Source organism: Bradysia coprophila, chromosome IV (genome assembly GCF_014529535.1).
Source record: "Bradysia coprophila strain Holo2 chromosome IV, BU_Bcop_v1, whole genome shotgun sequence".
In the NCBI taxonomy this organism is placed as follows: Eukaryota; Metazoa; Arthropoda; class Insecta; order Diptera; family Sciaridae; genus Bradysia; species Bradysia coprophila.
Genome location: NC_050738.1, coordinates 14,006,938 through 14,022,986, shown reverse-complemented (window position 1 = coordinate 14,022,986; position 16,049 = coordinate 14,006,938). Strand labels below are relative to the sequence as shown.

The following is a 16,049-nucleotide window of genomic DNA, read 5'->3' as shown; positions in this document are numbered from 1 at the left end:
ACCAAAACCCGACCTTTAAAACCTTTGATCATGACCTGAAACCTGAATTCTAACAAAATTTAACTTGGCTTTGTGATCACGGTGGGGTGGGGTGTGGTGACCAAAACTTAAATAGTGTCGCGATACCACCTCCGATTTTTCTTCATGTTCTTAAGGGACTCGAGTATTATAAGGAACCAAATTCTGTTCGCGGATCCATCCAGCCGTTTCGGAGAACCGGCACTCATGGCCATGCGGGACCGACGAGTTAATTTGCATAGAGATTGTTATCGTAACGAATAGATGGACTAATTCTAAGCTGATTCGTGTTAAAAATGGCTTCCCTTGACAACCTGACCACGTAGCCATAGCCAGTTAAAGTTGAAATTTCGACGTTTTTAAATCGTGATATATCCAAGATGAAGAGAGCTTGAAACTCTTTGAATAGCAATATTGGTAGAGGATTCCATGCTCTATTAAACGCCGAGAATGAATTTTACAAAATTTGTGTGAATTGTACAATATTTGAAAAATTATATTTTCACCATCCTCGGTGAAACTTGAACTCCTCTGTAGTACACAGGTAGACCCTTCTTGCAACAAAACAATAATGCCTGATCAGCCTTTACAACGATACAAAACTTGCTATACCAGCCTCACAACAAGTATTTGTTAAGACATTTTGTTTGCAGCAAGGTACGAAATTTTCAATTTATTAACTATCTTCAAGTGCCTGTTCCTTTAGGATGAGTGGAATTGTTATCCATTCTTCATAAATAAGTGGTTTAAGTTATTTGAAGCATTGCTTACAATAAGTACGTGTATCTGCTCTCGGTTAAAGCTGGTTCCTTATAGTACTCGAGTCCCTCAATAGGAACATGAAGAAAAATCAGAGATGGTATCGCAATTCTATTTAAGTTTGGTTCAACCCCACCGTGGATGAGTCTATAGAATTTTAAGCATAGTTTCGCCAAAACAATTTTTATTTATGGTTCACAAAAGTATCGAGGACATGAATTCGTGTTAAATATAATACCAATTTTTGATTAGCTGCAACCGCTAACTATACTAGACTATTGAAATTAGGTTTAAATTTCGAAAAGATGGAATTTTAATCAAATTATCGCCCATTACGTCTTTGGCGTATAAATCCATTTACGGAACTTTTCAAACGAAAAATTAATTTATCATCATTGAGTGCATAATGAATAGTTAAAATTGTCCAATGATTTCTAATTACAGCAATTTTTATTTCTTCTCGTTTAACAGTTTCAACAATAGCAACTAATCATCCAAAGTTGACATTAAGCCCATCGGATAGTGAAGTAGTGCACTACGTTAATGATTCACACATTGTCAATTGCAATGCATACGGAACAACTAGAGTACGATGGTTAAATCCGAAGCAAACTGTCATAGAGGAAACAAAAGGACGAATTCATATCGAGGAAAGGACGGACGGTGAGTGGAAACATACATATAATTAAATTGCGATTTATTGATACTAAAGATTCATAAATTTTACAGGCTCAACCGCTTTAGTATTTGAAATGATAACGTTGCAGGATAAAGGCGAATGGTCGTGTCAGGGCGAAACAGGAGATCTACAAAAATCTTTCAATATGGTTATAAATCGTAAGTTGAATTATGGAATCGTCTTTTATGCGTTTTTTTTTATTGCGGCTTTCGGCTGAGATTCTTAACATAAATTTGTTCGTTCACCGTATCCTGTCCGTACAGTCGCCTCGTATATAAATGTACGGTGGCATTTTAGAGACATCATTTATCTAAGGAGTTTACAAACATGCATGAAGGACTTTATTCGGTAGAGATGTAGATAGATGGTTCATATATAAAATTCCGACAGTTTTATGAGCATGAACATTTCCATTTTTATTATACATGGGGAACTGTGAGTACGTAACGGATCTAGCAAATTACAATTTTTACGGCTTCACATTAATTACACTATTACAAATTGAGTGCAAAATGATATTTTAATTTAAAAGGATTGGTTTTTTGGAGCTGAAAGAAAAAAAGAGGAACATTTTTTATATATATGCAGATAATATGCAGACGTGATGATGAACTATATATTTTATAGGCTATTGAGTTCAATGTCCACCTCTGCTCTCTCTCTCTCTCTCTCTCTCTCTCTGCCTCGCTCTCTCTATATTATAAATGTATGAGTTTCATTCATCGTTGTTAACAATAGCATTTTTGATGAGGATGTGGAGTGAGAGCTATATATGCTGTTCGAATATTGATTTACAGTGGAATTTTGTGCATTCAAGATATTTTGTGGTTATTTGGTGTTAAGAGGACTATTAACTCAAAATGTTTGCTAAATTTGGTGGATCAGGTTACGATTTAATGAGAAGTAATGTTATTCGGTTATTGTTGTTTCGGAGTCTGTCTGTGCTTTAATTATTGTTGGTTTACAGTGAAATGAACGTTGTTGATGTTGTGTTAATTACATCTATTTGACTGTTCGCTAGCTGGAAGGTTTTTCAATATTTTAATTTTATTTATTCCAATCTTCTTTGCATAACCTACCCGGTTTTAATCGGGAAATATGGTAATTACTATGTATTTTAAAACTGCAATATTCCGCCTCGGTTCAGTATCGTTTGAAGCGTTTTCTACGTGGTGCAAACCGTTTTCTGCAGGTATAGTCCATAAACGCAATAACTTTTCCAATAAATCACATTTAAACCATCTAGTCTCACATTAAACGAGTAGAATAAAACTACCCTGCTACAAGCGGATTTAAATTTAAAAGTTGTGTGAGGTTCCTTATTCGTTAGCACAGTATTAAATGTTTACAGTTACATGCTTATATATATATGGATTCCTCAAGATAAAAGAGCTTGTACACAAACATTATTCCAAAGCCGTGTAATAAAGTTACAAAAAAAGCTAAATTAAAAAAAAAGGTTTTTCCTTTGCAACAACAATGAAAGTATTAGTCCAGGTCGTTATGAGATGTTGATCTCTTCTCTAGAATGTTTTAAATTAATTTGATGAATATTGTATAGGGGTTAAGGTCATACAGGTAAAAACGGACATTAGAGTTCACTAAACAATAAAAATTCTTGTCAGGTACCATAGCGCTGCTACTAGCACGAACACTTATTTTTCCAACGTCACAGCCCTGCTACTAGCATGAACACCGAATTGACAAGTGTTAAATTTGGAGGCTTTAGTGATACCGCTTAGGATTGTTTGTATTGTATGTTTTAACTCATACAAAGAAAACAAGTAATCTATCTGTATAACAGAAACGCAATGCCTACTGTGATTTCATCAGCCTCCGAATATTTTATATGTTCGTGCTAGTAGCAGTGCTGTGCCAACGTCAAAAAACATCTAAATTTTGAAACATGCCTGTACGATTGCATGTGTTTTTATTCACAGCAACATATCGTAACTCCTGCCTTTACAAAAGAAATGCAAGCGCTATTTTGATTGCATAAGTCTCCGAGCAGAGCTGTGCAGATACTTAAATATTTTTTATAATCGTAAGAGTGATCCCATATCGACGACTTTAAAAAAAATTCTTTCCACAAAATTACCCGAAGAAGCTGTTAACTTTGAACTAATTTTCCTTTGCTGTTTCTAGTCTTATTTTAATCCAAACAGACTTAATCGAATTGAAAGGTAGTTATTAGATAAATCCAAACCGGCTAAGGTTATCTGTAACATACCGTTTTCGGAGGTGATTCCTTTCATTGCTTTCATACATTGCAAGAAGAGTATGTCCTTTTTATTACACTAAAACCGGTTTAAGAGAACGTATGGATTTTTTACGACATAACGAACTCGACTACACCGATACGAGTTTGTCTTAATTTCCAAACAAAAACTGCAACAAAATTCAGTATTGCAGTTTTTCAAAGTAAAATTTCCCATTTTAAAGCTGTCTCAGTCTCAATCAAAAATGTATTTCACTTCTTGTTCCTTCCCAGATTCTATTTAAGATAAATCAAATATAAATTTGCCTTTTCAAATGGAAAACAGGTATCCCAACCAAGTTGTAAAAAAGTCTGCGAAAAAGTATTTAAAGACTTTAAAGAAACAAAGCGAAAAAAAACTGTCAGTCATTAAATCCTCAAGTCGGGCTGCGCTGTCGAAAAACAAAAAAAGAAGAATCCCCTCATGAATTATTCACAGGACAATAGTTTTATTTATTCAACAGGGCGGTATTATCGTTTAAATGTTATGAGAAGGTACACTTTTGATAAATATACTTTCAAGTCTTCCGGTGTCGTTTTTCCTATATATTTTTTTTTCTATGTGCTACAAATGGAAATTTATTTTAATTCTCCGACGATAAATATAAAGTCTTTGACTTTTTGTGCAAAACCATTTTACAAGCATTATAAATAAGTATCTAGAAAAATGTATGACTGTTGGTGACACTCTCTTTGTGCAGATCTTAAATGTTGTTCAGAAAATATATGAATGCAATGCAAAGAAAAATAGCCAGACCAAAATGCTATGGTTGAAAGAAGCTCAACTCAACATGATGATGATATAATGTATGTATGGGTGGCACTTACGGCAGTCATAGAATTTTTGAATTCAGATGTAGCGCAATATTACACCATGTAACCTGAAAAGAACCAATGAATGTTTAATGTTCATATTCCAACATTACCCAAGTACATTTTCCGTTGAGTTTGTGCTTAGGGAATGAGAACTAACACTGACTAACACTCAGTGAGCACCAAACATGATGACTGCAATTTATATGTTTGAACGAAATGTGAAAATTTTGTGGGACATTTGAGGTTCGTTGCGGTTTTTGTAAATGGTCAATGTAAATAAAGTGGTGACGCAAATGTGGGCAAGGTGGAAAACAAGTCGAATAACAGTAAAATTTATTGAATTATCCGTGTATGGTTTTAATTTTTGATCTTTCAAACTGTTACTTCATTATTTTCAAATAACTCAAGTTACGAAACGTTCATTACAGTGAAAATTTTACCCAAAACAAACGACCAAAAATATTTTCCTTGTACAAAAGTGGATTATACCTTAAACAAAATGCATTGGAAAGTTCTAGGATCACTTTCCTTCTTCGAAACGTGTCAACCGAAAGTATTTCAACTACCTCGCGTTGTATCCCATAAATAATTTATAATACATTCCATCGTTTCTTCAAGTTGAGTTGACTCAACGCCGTTGAATTAATTATCACATGCATGGGAGAGCTTTTCGTGCTGTCTGTTTTCCATCAGATGTAGAGGAGTCAGGTTTATTTAATTATCTTACTATGTATTACCGCAATTTTAAATTGAGTTGAGAGATAATATACCCAAAACGTCGACTGAAACTCAGCTGGAAATATTTGATTACCGGACATTATTCAAACATTTCCAACTAATGAAATACTTGAAAAAAAAATTCGGCAGCTTTTTTCTCTAATTAAACGTTTATTTAAAGCTTTCGTAGAAATAATGTGCCGAAACCGTTCCGGAAGTATAGTATCGCAATAAACATGAATTTTCAACTGTTTGCTAAAATTATTTGCAATCGAAAATTAACGATCGATAGGTATACTTCTACAGTAATACCTGACTATGCATTTCTAAAACTTGGCTCTCTTTTGTAGCCTAGTCTGGAAAGCAACAAAATCCTTTTAATACTACTACATTTTTGCTGATACACTTTCCATTGTTACATTCAGTGGTTACGTCAATAGTTGGCAATGTGATAAAAATATTCTTGTTTACCATAAATTATCTGTGCAATTCCGGACAAAAAAATTGAAAAAAAAAATCTTTTGAAAACATAAATGTTGAATAAAGAAAATGTGATTTCTCTAAGTAGAATGGAACTGCAGATAAACGTTCTGTCCTGTGTGTGTGTCTGTTTTGTGTGAAATAATTTACAGCTTAAAACGTTCCAAAAAAGTTGTCTCTTTCTCATTTTCAATTTTCTTGATTTTTTTTTTATTTCAGAACCAATCTCTTTTGTGGATACGCCGGTTGTGCAAAGTGTACAAGAGGACCGTGACGCGGTGATTCGGTGCATGGTGACAGCCGATCCGGAACCAACCATATCCTGGTACTACAATGGGCAGATTCTTAACTGTGAGTTTATTAATTAATAATTCTTGGTTCTATTAAAAAAAAGACTTTTAAACAGTAAAACGTTGCTCAAGTAATCTCATTAAATGTAAAATGAAAAAGAAAAACTACAAAAAAGTCAAGCCATATACTTTCGAATGAAATGAAAATAAAAAAGAAGAAGAAAAACTTCTCCTGACTACAAATTATATAAAAACGGAAAACTTATTAGAACAATGCACATAAAACAATATGAAAGCTTTATGATCCAATAACCAAGTACAAAAAAAAAGATCCGCAAAAAGTGGATGTAGACTATCTTAGGATAAGACATTTGTAAAAAGTTTTTCGTATATCAAACATAAGCCAAACAATGGATGAGAAAACGAAACAGTGCTGAGAAAGTAATAAATCGAAAGAAAACTATGAAATCCATGATGGTATTACATAATGGAGAAAAAAAAATGTTGAGAAGAAATTCATCTATTTTGAAATGTTCATTTAAGCCTGAAGCTGGAAGAATCGCTGCAATGTTTCTTTTTCTCGATGCTCAAAATTAAAGCGTAAACTTTTATTGATTTTGATGGGGCGAACGATAATACAAGCACCTTTGGCTATAAAACAGAAAAACTAACACCACATTATTTCTTTGTAACAAACAATATAGTCAAAACGTCGGTTTGTTTCATTTATTTATTTCAATCAATTTCTCACTCTACTTTCTTATTTTTTTCATCACTAAATCGAAATTTCAAAGGATGTGGTAGATTCTTTCGAGTAGATACTTTAAACGGCAGAGTAAAAATTTGTCGGTTTTTTAGGAAATTTGATTTGTTTTAATAACACTTGGACGTTATAGAAGTATTAATACGATTGAAATATTGAACAATTTATAACAGATATCAGGGACTAAAATAAGGATTTCTGTGCAGGTGGGAAACTTTTCGAAGGGGCGCCTAAACAAAAAATCTTGGGCGACAAAGTAACAATTTTTTATCCAAAAATAATATCATGGGTTCAGGACGTCGACGTAAATATATTTTACGATTTAAAGGGAATTATTCCCCTGACCGTAAGTCTAGGGTCTTTCATCCAAAAAATCATTCAAAATGTAAAGTCTAGTCAAGTTGCCGATCATACCTGATAATAATCTGCAATTTTCTGGAATTTAATTTTTCGGTCATGCCGGGTGTATTTTTACCTGTGGAAAATGCGTCCACAATATGACCTAAAAATCAAATTCTAGAAAATTGCTGATAATTATCGGTTTACTGGACTAAAAAGTGTTTTTGGTAGAATATCAGCCCTAAAAATCACAATAGTGGTGAGTTTTTGGGTATGAGGGTGAGTTTTGTCTATAATTTATATATCTCAATGGATGTAACTGAAAACATTCTTAAGTTACGTCTGAACATCTGTGATTTTTGCAGAATTTTTGGACCCCTACCTAGAGGTAAAAATATTTATTCAAATATTCTTCGTTAAATTAGGGTGTGTTCCACCATTTTAAAAAATCGGAGTAAATTACATAATGTAGGCACATTCCATGAAGAAAAATCAAGTGACCAAAAACGGTAGTAGCACCTTTTGTCTAGCATATGGAAAAAAATCATTGAATTTTTTCATCGTTAAATAGGGGTCCAAAAAATCTGAAAAATCTCGGATGTTTATTCTCCATACAGACATTTTTTAAGAATTTCTACCGATTTTTACGTTAACACACCAGAGAGAAATAAATGAGAAACAAAATTCACAGTTTTGTTAATAACACCATTTTGGAGTTTCATACGCCACTCCACGGAAAGAAGTTCACGCCACTCCAATGGAAGTAGTTCCTTTAGTGTCACTTTTTACATGCCAACCCTATTTTCTTTCCATTTTTTTTAGTTCTTAGGAAAGTGAAAGCTACAACTGTGAAATACTTTGATTCTGTATCTGTATCTCCATCTAAATGATGATAAAAGATACTTTTTCTGACCAAGAAAATATACGTCCTTATTGGACCGTTTCTGAAACCGGTGCTTGTCAAATGTTCTACTTGAATTATTAAATTTAAAATTTGCAGAACGGTACGCATGAAATATACTAACTATGTGATCGTATTCATTTCGATCAACCGAACCTGTCCAGAGTGTACTCTATTATTATAAATAGCAAACAATTTCTTATATATGTTGTTTGCCGAAAAAGCATCAAATGCATGATTGAAAAACGAAAATTTACTTTTCCATTTGCATACCAAATTCATGCGATTGTTGTCCTCATACAGTATGCATTCACTGAAAATGGAAACCAAGAACACGAAAAAGCGTTCACTTTGCATACGTGAACATCTGCTTCTGCATATTCAAAATTCCCTAAAATAAATCGGAAATATTCCGAGTCTGATCTTTAAATTATGTCACAATTCACAATATTCACACAAAAAAAAACATTTCTACTTTCCTCATTCAAATCCTCGGGTAAATCCTTGAGCATAATGTTGCAATTCAAATACAAAAAGCTATTATTTCAAATGAGGTACCTACATGCATGCAAAACGATTCCAGTGCAACTGCTAAGACAATAAAACGATAAAACAAGAAATACTATTTAGGCCAGGCTTAAAGCTTTGAAAAATTGTATTCTTTTCCGTTGTTATGTCGAGTTTTATTCTTTCTTCACTTCTCCATTACTCGTTCATTCTCTCCCGCTCTGTCTATTTAAATGCAAAACTAGGTTCATGCCTTTTCCGAGAGGTAAATTTCTATTCAAGAAATATAACTCCGTTATCTTGGAGGAGGAATAACAAAAAGAAAATGTAAAGCATCAATGTGACAGAAATTTAGATAAAAAGTGTATAAATAACCGGGAAAATCGTCCAATAATTTTATAATTTCAAATGGTTGATTTCATTTCAACGCTTCGCGTTCTATTTCAAGTTTCTTGTTCTCGGAAAATGTATTATAGCCGTCGACTTCAACACCAACGGCTTTTTTTTTATTGCATTTCAAAGGAAAATATTTAAAAAATTACTTTTCATTCAGGTAGATAAAAGGTTCTTTCACATTTAATTACAACAAAATTAAAAGACAGGATTTTATTTCATCGATTATTGCTGAGCTATATAGCATATATACCCTGAAAATTCCGTACCACTGTAGATCAGACCACTGTACCATATTGACGGAAATGCATTGTCGTTGTATCATTTCATCATTTTTTACGTTAGTATTTTCTAGCATTAAAATGAATTCTCGTATGAATTCACTTTTTCTGTCGATTTGTCACCGTGTGGGATGAAATATAGAAAGTATTGTCATTGTATTTACGACGACAGGAAATAAAAAAAGAAAGATTTTTTTCTCCCCCACCACTAAACCACCCTATTAAAGCATAATTCAACGCTTCATTTTCAACTTCTCTTCGTTGACGATTTATTTTTGAACACATGACCTGATTTGTAATGGGTCAATTAATCTTTATTACAAACAAAATAATTTAAATGGAAGTTGTGTACCAAAACGAGCCTTTTCTACCTACATTATAATGTCTGTTGTGTCTGCACGATGCAATCATTTAATTGGTATTTCGCTAATGTTTCAGTGCCAACCGAAAAGTATGTTAAAGTGGTCGATGGTTTGGCAATTAAAAAAGTCTCCAAAAACGACAGTGGAGAGTACACGTGCAAGGGTAAGCATAAATGAAAGACAATTGAAAATTGAAATAAAAATTGAGCCAAGAAAAAATGTTAAAGCTTTCCAGATTTCTACAACTATAAGTAATGTAAAAGAGCAAACCATCCGATTAAACATTCAACGTAAGTGAAACTGGTTTAGTTAAAATTAAATGAAAGATGGTCTTGTGGTTTGTAGAACATTATTTTTTGTGATAGTTAATTTAGTGGTAACGGGGTAGCAGTACTTTTCCCAGATGATGGAAGTGAATTTAAATATTTTTATAGATTAAATCTAGTGGTTTTCTCTGTAAAAGTTTTTAAGTTTCTCCTTTATAAAATAATATAACGTGAGTTCAACGTATACCAAGCTGAATATTACGGTACAAGCAAATGAGCCTTGCAAAGTACTGTTCGCTGTAATCGTAATACTAGAGCTGTGTATATACCAAAAAAAAGATGAGCAAACCATTCCACTCAAACAAAATTTCCTTTGCGTTTCCCCTGTCCAATTAGCCTTCGTAACCCTAACATGACAATGGAATTCAAACGCTAGCATGACTGACATACTTTGCACATATTACGTAAACTAATATCAATTTAATTAAACCGAGAGCATTCCGATTTTCGAATCCTTTTGATCCGATACCATTTTCGTCATGTGCTTGGCTAATGGAAATCTTAAAATTCCGTTCTATCTCAAAGCTGCCACTTCACAGTATCCAATAAATGGAATGTGCCGAACACAACACCAATATTTATCAACGAGATATTCCAAATTCCTAATCTCTATAAAGACCTTAAACACGTCGCAACCGTAAGGATTATTGCTGAGAGAGTCGGAACTTGAGCAATGGATAAACTTTAAGCAACAATACGTTAGCTGCATTGTACGATAATATCAGTCAATTATTATGCATTTCTGATGCTTCAAAGATTATAATCACAGGGATTCTGAAGCAATTTCTTAAATTATAACGTGTGTCTCATTAGTAGATACATACGGACAAACAATACAATAAGAATGAAAATTCAATTACATAAAGCCGGCTCATTGTTTCAACACAGTAGATGTTTGGTTGCTGCATGCGGATATTAATTTACCATTCACTATTACATTCGCAATTATGAGGGCTTTCATGCCTTCAACAATTGCAGTGATCCTTTGAATGGTAAACTATCGAATTTCGAATTTCATCAAAACGAATTGTAGGTTTTCCTTATTACCGAATTTAAACACAATGTCCGCCTACCCCTTTGTATTATATAGTTAAAATAAATGAAGCACATCGGATATGATACACTCCCTATTATCGATAGAATAATTAATTTTGTCATCCGTTGTCCAGATATACCTATACGTCCACCTCAAAAAGCTAGCGCTGATGTCCAGTTCGGTTATTTATATGGCATTGTTAATTTAACATGTGAAGCTGAAGCGGAACCAGCTGCCGAATTCACATGGTATCGACATAATAAAAAGTTGAATCCGAAAGTTCATCTTATACACAGCGAAGGACATGAATCAATCTTGCAAGTATGATTTAGGTTAGTTTCTGTCTCATTTTAATCGTTGCAAGACAATTCCATCGCTTGCAGATACTCGTTAACGATTCGAAAGCCTTTGGTGAATATAAATGTAAAGCAGAAAATGCGCTCGGAACACTCGAACGAGTTATTACCTTGGCTCAAGGGGTTAAGCCAGAGAAACCTACCAATCTTGCTTTGCGTGGCGTTAACTCGGATACATTTGATGTCGATGTTGGTGCTGTGCGAAAGACAAAAGAACGAGATCCAATGGACGTAAATGGTAAATGGTTGCAGGGATGTGTTTCTGGTCGAGTAAATAATTTTCGTTTGTCTTAGGCTATCGTTTCGAGATAATTGAATCGGAAAAATTCCGATTGGGTGGCCGAAAGTGGGACAACGCTCGTGTAATGATTTTGGGTTTCGAAGATGGTAAGCTTTTGCGATAATCGAACATCCAATTGAAAACACTAAATTTTTTCTTCAAACTAACACTAGGCATCACATACCTAATCAACAACCTCTCAGCGAATACAAGCTATTTAGTGCGTGTAGCATCGAGGAATCCCGCTGGACTCAGCGACTGGACAGGTCCCAGAGAATTTCATACTACGCCAAAGGAACCACTCGGTTTAATGCCAACAAATTCCGCTTGTGGTCTAATATTCTCGTACATTACGTGCCAAGCATTTGTGGTCAGTACATTCACATTTCTGATTTCGAATTTTCTACTTATACCGTCCAGTCACACGCGACTATTAGTTATGACGTGAGCGGTTTAATTTCATTATTATGCCTTTTTGTGATAAAAATGTGTCGTTAAAGTTAATTAATTGAAAATTTAATTTTAAGTATCATCAGCTTATTTACGTTTACATTTCGTATAGAAAATGATGATGTATCACTAGAGGTAATTGTATGTGTTCTTATATCTCTGCCATTTCTGCAGTAAGAAATTTATACGGTATTCGTGAGTTGGCCTTTATCTCAAAAAATTAAAAACCATTTTTGGTTGGTGCAGAATTTAATCGTTAATTCTAAACATGAGAGATATAACTGAGTCGGTTCTTCTTTGCGAACTGTTAAACTTTACGAAATGTATTTTCGCATGTTCGTGTGGCTTTTTTTTGTATCAATTACTAGAAATTACAAATGTGTTGAACTAAAGAATTAACAGACTTGATAATTATAACGGACGGAACATGTTGGCTCAGTGATAACGTACGAGCCTTCCACCAATAACAGAAGACTTCCAATTCCGGTGAGGAATGTTTAGCATAAAAGTGATGTCTGCAAGCACACCCAATATTCATAATTTGGGTAGTTCGAGTGTTTGATGGCTACAATGAATTGTACTCAGAATAATTACTTAAGTGATATCACCCATATACGATGAATTATGCATAAAGATGAAGATATAATTAGCACGAACTATCTGATGATTAGTAATACCTATTTCAGTCAGTTAGGCGAAAACCCCGTTGACGGTTTTGTGTTGTTGATCAAATGATGATATATCTTCTGTGCAAAGCGAGGTCGAGGTAATTTGGAAAAAAGAAGAAGCCGTCATCATTTGATTAAAACACTTGATGTAAAGCTATGCCACCGTCTGTCAAGTAAAATAGTTTTTTTAATAATTACTCGCTGCATACCCTGGAAACTAACGTTATTTTCCTCACTAGCGTTAAAGCTCGTTCCCAGATCTTTGCTTTTCGAGAGTAAAATATACTATGTAATGGTCGGTAGATTGCCATTTTGACTTGTGTATTTGCATCCATCGCTTTCGGCTCGAGCTGGAAACGTTACACTTGTGAAGATAAAGATCTCCAACCTAGTACGCAATGTACTTTCGCTGGCATTTTTATGATTTACCCAACCAATTATAAGACCAGAACTTTTCTTTCTCAACGCGGTGAGATGAAAGCCACAAAATCATAATATTTTACCATCACGTACACAAACTATATGAATTTCTACTCGTTCAGTAAGCAGAGGTAATTGAAGAAATTCCATTGTTTATATCAATCTCTTTCCCAAATTTCATAACATTTAATTTGGGAACATTTTGAGATATTTAAGCGAAATTATAGAATAATTGGAGTAGGGTAATAAGACGACAGCAAAATGAGAACGAAAATTGAAGAAGAAATTTTTAATTCCACTAGGTGAGACCAACTTTGTGTTGGTAAAAAAAATTATTTTGGCCGGTACAGTTTTTGAAGGGCTTTCAGAATATGTTTTTTTTTTTAATTTTCCACCTCGTATTTACTACCATCGGGAGCATTTACCATAAGCATAAGATGGATCTGAGCATATGGTTTGGCTATAAGCAAATGATACATGAGTAGAAGCATCCACTAACAAGAGTTCAGTTATTCATAGTTCGGGTTGTCTCTTTGTAGAGACCAACAATAGTCACTCATCATTGCCTCGTCCCATCTTCCTTGATATGATCGTTCAGTGCGAGCAACATCTTGGTGGAAGCGTTCACATTGCTCATCACTTACATCACCTAGATTCTTGGGGAAAATATCTAGGTGTGCGTGTCCACGAGATGAATTTTGGACATTAACCAAAAATCCGCTAACGACAGCCTCAAACGATTTCCATGCAGCTTTCTGAAATTGTTCTGGACCTTAGTTTCTGATGTAAACCAATTCCATTGTAGCATACGTGATGCGAGCAAGCTCACACTTCTACTTAGTCAAACCAAGATCACGAACCAGATCATTGAGCTCTGATTGATCTATTTTATGTCCAATGTCAGAATCGTCTTCAGGGACAAAATCTGGATTTTTCAAGAATGGCGCGACTGATAGTTCTTTTTCACTGACTGTTGCCTCTTTATTTGATTCGGAGTAATTGGAACCGGATGAGCATCGTTGTGTAAAATGGGCTTCAAAACTGATTGGCAATACGGATACACCGCGATAAGTTAAGTAATTTTTACCCGATTTTTAAAATTTGTGTTTTAATTGACAGAGAATGATATTCATGAAGTTCGTAGATGGGCAAGGGCCGTAATTCACACGAGTCTAATTTTTTCAAGAGGTAGGCAAGAAATATGCACTCTTTTCTGCGCTTTTTAGTGGATTCAAATTTATTGGGAGTAAAACATCGCTCGCTGAACCTTCAACTCATGGCTACCTTTGTTTCTTCAGAAAATAATTTAAATTTGTGTTGCCTAAACGGCCAGTGAAAATAAAAGAGATGTACAGATGTAGCAAATAGACCATTCTTCCATCGCTTTTGCATCTGACTATAATTTTGTGATCTTAAAAACACCATCTTATTTAAAAATGAGTAAGAAAACTGGAACTGCATTTATTGAAAAACTTAGTCAGTCAATTGACCTGATCCACCCAAGAGGTGGGGCCTAGTTGTTAGTACTGTCAATATCTTTCTTATGTCGTATACCTATATTTGACAACAATTTTTCCAGCAAATTGACAACGATGACGAAGAGGCTGAGCCCCAGTCTAATCAAATTGATGTCGACGATGACATTAGCACGGATGTGCAGCCAACGAATCAAAAAGTGACAGCAGAACAAGTTTTAAATAATCTGGAGACCGATGAAACAAGAGTGTTGAGTAACGAACAGTTACAGCGATATGTCCTACTGCAACAAGTTCGAGCTCTGATGCTTCAACAGAGTGGATTAGAACACCTAAATTCCATCGAAAATGGGAAAAATGAAACAATTGATTTTATTTGATTCAAAGAGGATGTAGAGGGCGACGATTAACTTAATCTAACGCCAATGGGAACATTTGGACATTTGAATTAGTATAAATCCAATCAATGAACAATTATCCCGAAATTTGCTAAAATGTGAGTTATTTTTAATTTTTTGTAAACGGAACACAAGCGGCGCATGCACCAAAAAGTACCCTATAATGTATTGTTCCAATAGATCCAATAGACCTATAAATTCTACAGATTAGACACTTAAATATGAGTACGTAAGTTCAGAAAAATAAACCAAAAATCGATCTTAGGAGGATGAGGGGATGCTTCATCTCATGCTTCATCTCATGCTTCATTTGCTTATAGCCAAACCTTATACTCAGATCCATATTATGTTTATGGTTAAAGTAAATGCCCACGATGGTGGTAAGTACATGAGGAATTTTAATGGTGATTTCGAAGGAATACGAGGTGGAATTTAAATTTAAAAAACATATTTTGAAAGTCCTTCAAAAACTGTACCGACCACAATAATTATTTTTACCGCCACAATGTTAAATAGAATGGTAAAAAGAGTTTTAGTTGTAGGAGATTAGAAGTAAAAAAAATGAATGTTTCTCATCACGCATAATCATATTTAAAAAAACTGGTACCAGTAACGAAAATGTACAGGTCGATGTACCAAAAAATCAACCAAAATAAATTATTTAAAAATTAGAATTAATTGATTAATAAAATATATATTAATTGTTAGCTAATAAAATTTTACTGATGATGAAAAGACAAAACAGAACTATAAACATAAATAAATAAACAACATAAATTATAGACATGGATCGAACCAATGGAAAATGAAACAATAAAACGTTTTCGTTAACAAAATCTAAAAAAATGAAAAATTTAATTAAAAAAAGTTAATTTTGTAAAGTAGCATAATGAAATGTAGTAAAATTAATTCCAGAATTAACCCCATTAAAAATATTTAAACTATATGTTGTGTACGAAAATTGTAAATTTATTTAATTATTTTTGGCCAGAAACCAGATACAAGTAACTATGCCATCATCGAAAATATTGTTATATGCAACGACTGCATACGAGATTTTTATTTTGATTTCAAATGG

The 16,049-nt window shown here is 33.9% G+C and overlaps 1 protein-coding gene across 6 annotated transcripts in view; it reads left to right on the top strand.

Annotated features, from left to right (window-relative positions):
* The window catches only part of LOC119066665 (neural cell adhesion molecule 1-like), a 69,289-nt gene extending 55,934 nt beyond the window's left edge, over positions 1–13,355 (top strand). For 4 of the 6 annotated variants that reach the window (XM_037169249.1, XM_037169248.1, XM_037169246.1 and 1 more), the window contains exons 3-11: positions 1,246–1,440; positions 1,507–1,614; positions 5,946–6,077; positions 9,639–9,725; positions 9,790–9,852; positions 11,058–11,245; positions 11,308–11,518; positions 11,575–11,667; positions 11,734–13,355. In XM_037169249.1, the coding sequence (XP_037025144.1) occupies positions 1,246–1,440; positions 1,507–1,614; positions 5,946–6,077; positions 9,639–9,725; positions 9,790–9,852; positions 11,058–11,245; positions 11,308–11,518; positions 11,575–11,667; positions 11,734–12,008 (1,352 nt within the window). In that variant the 3' untranslated portion in view covers positions 12,009–13,355. The remainder of the gene's footprint in view (positions 1–1,245; positions 1,441–1,506; positions 1,615–5,945; positions 6,078–9,638; positions 9,726–9,789; positions 9,853–11,057; positions 11,246–11,307; positions 11,519–11,574; positions 11,668–11,733) is intronic. The other 2 variants (XM_037169247.1, XM_037169250.1) reach the window with 1 other exon arrangement.
* Positions 13,356–16,049: the final 2,694 nt, after the last annotated feature.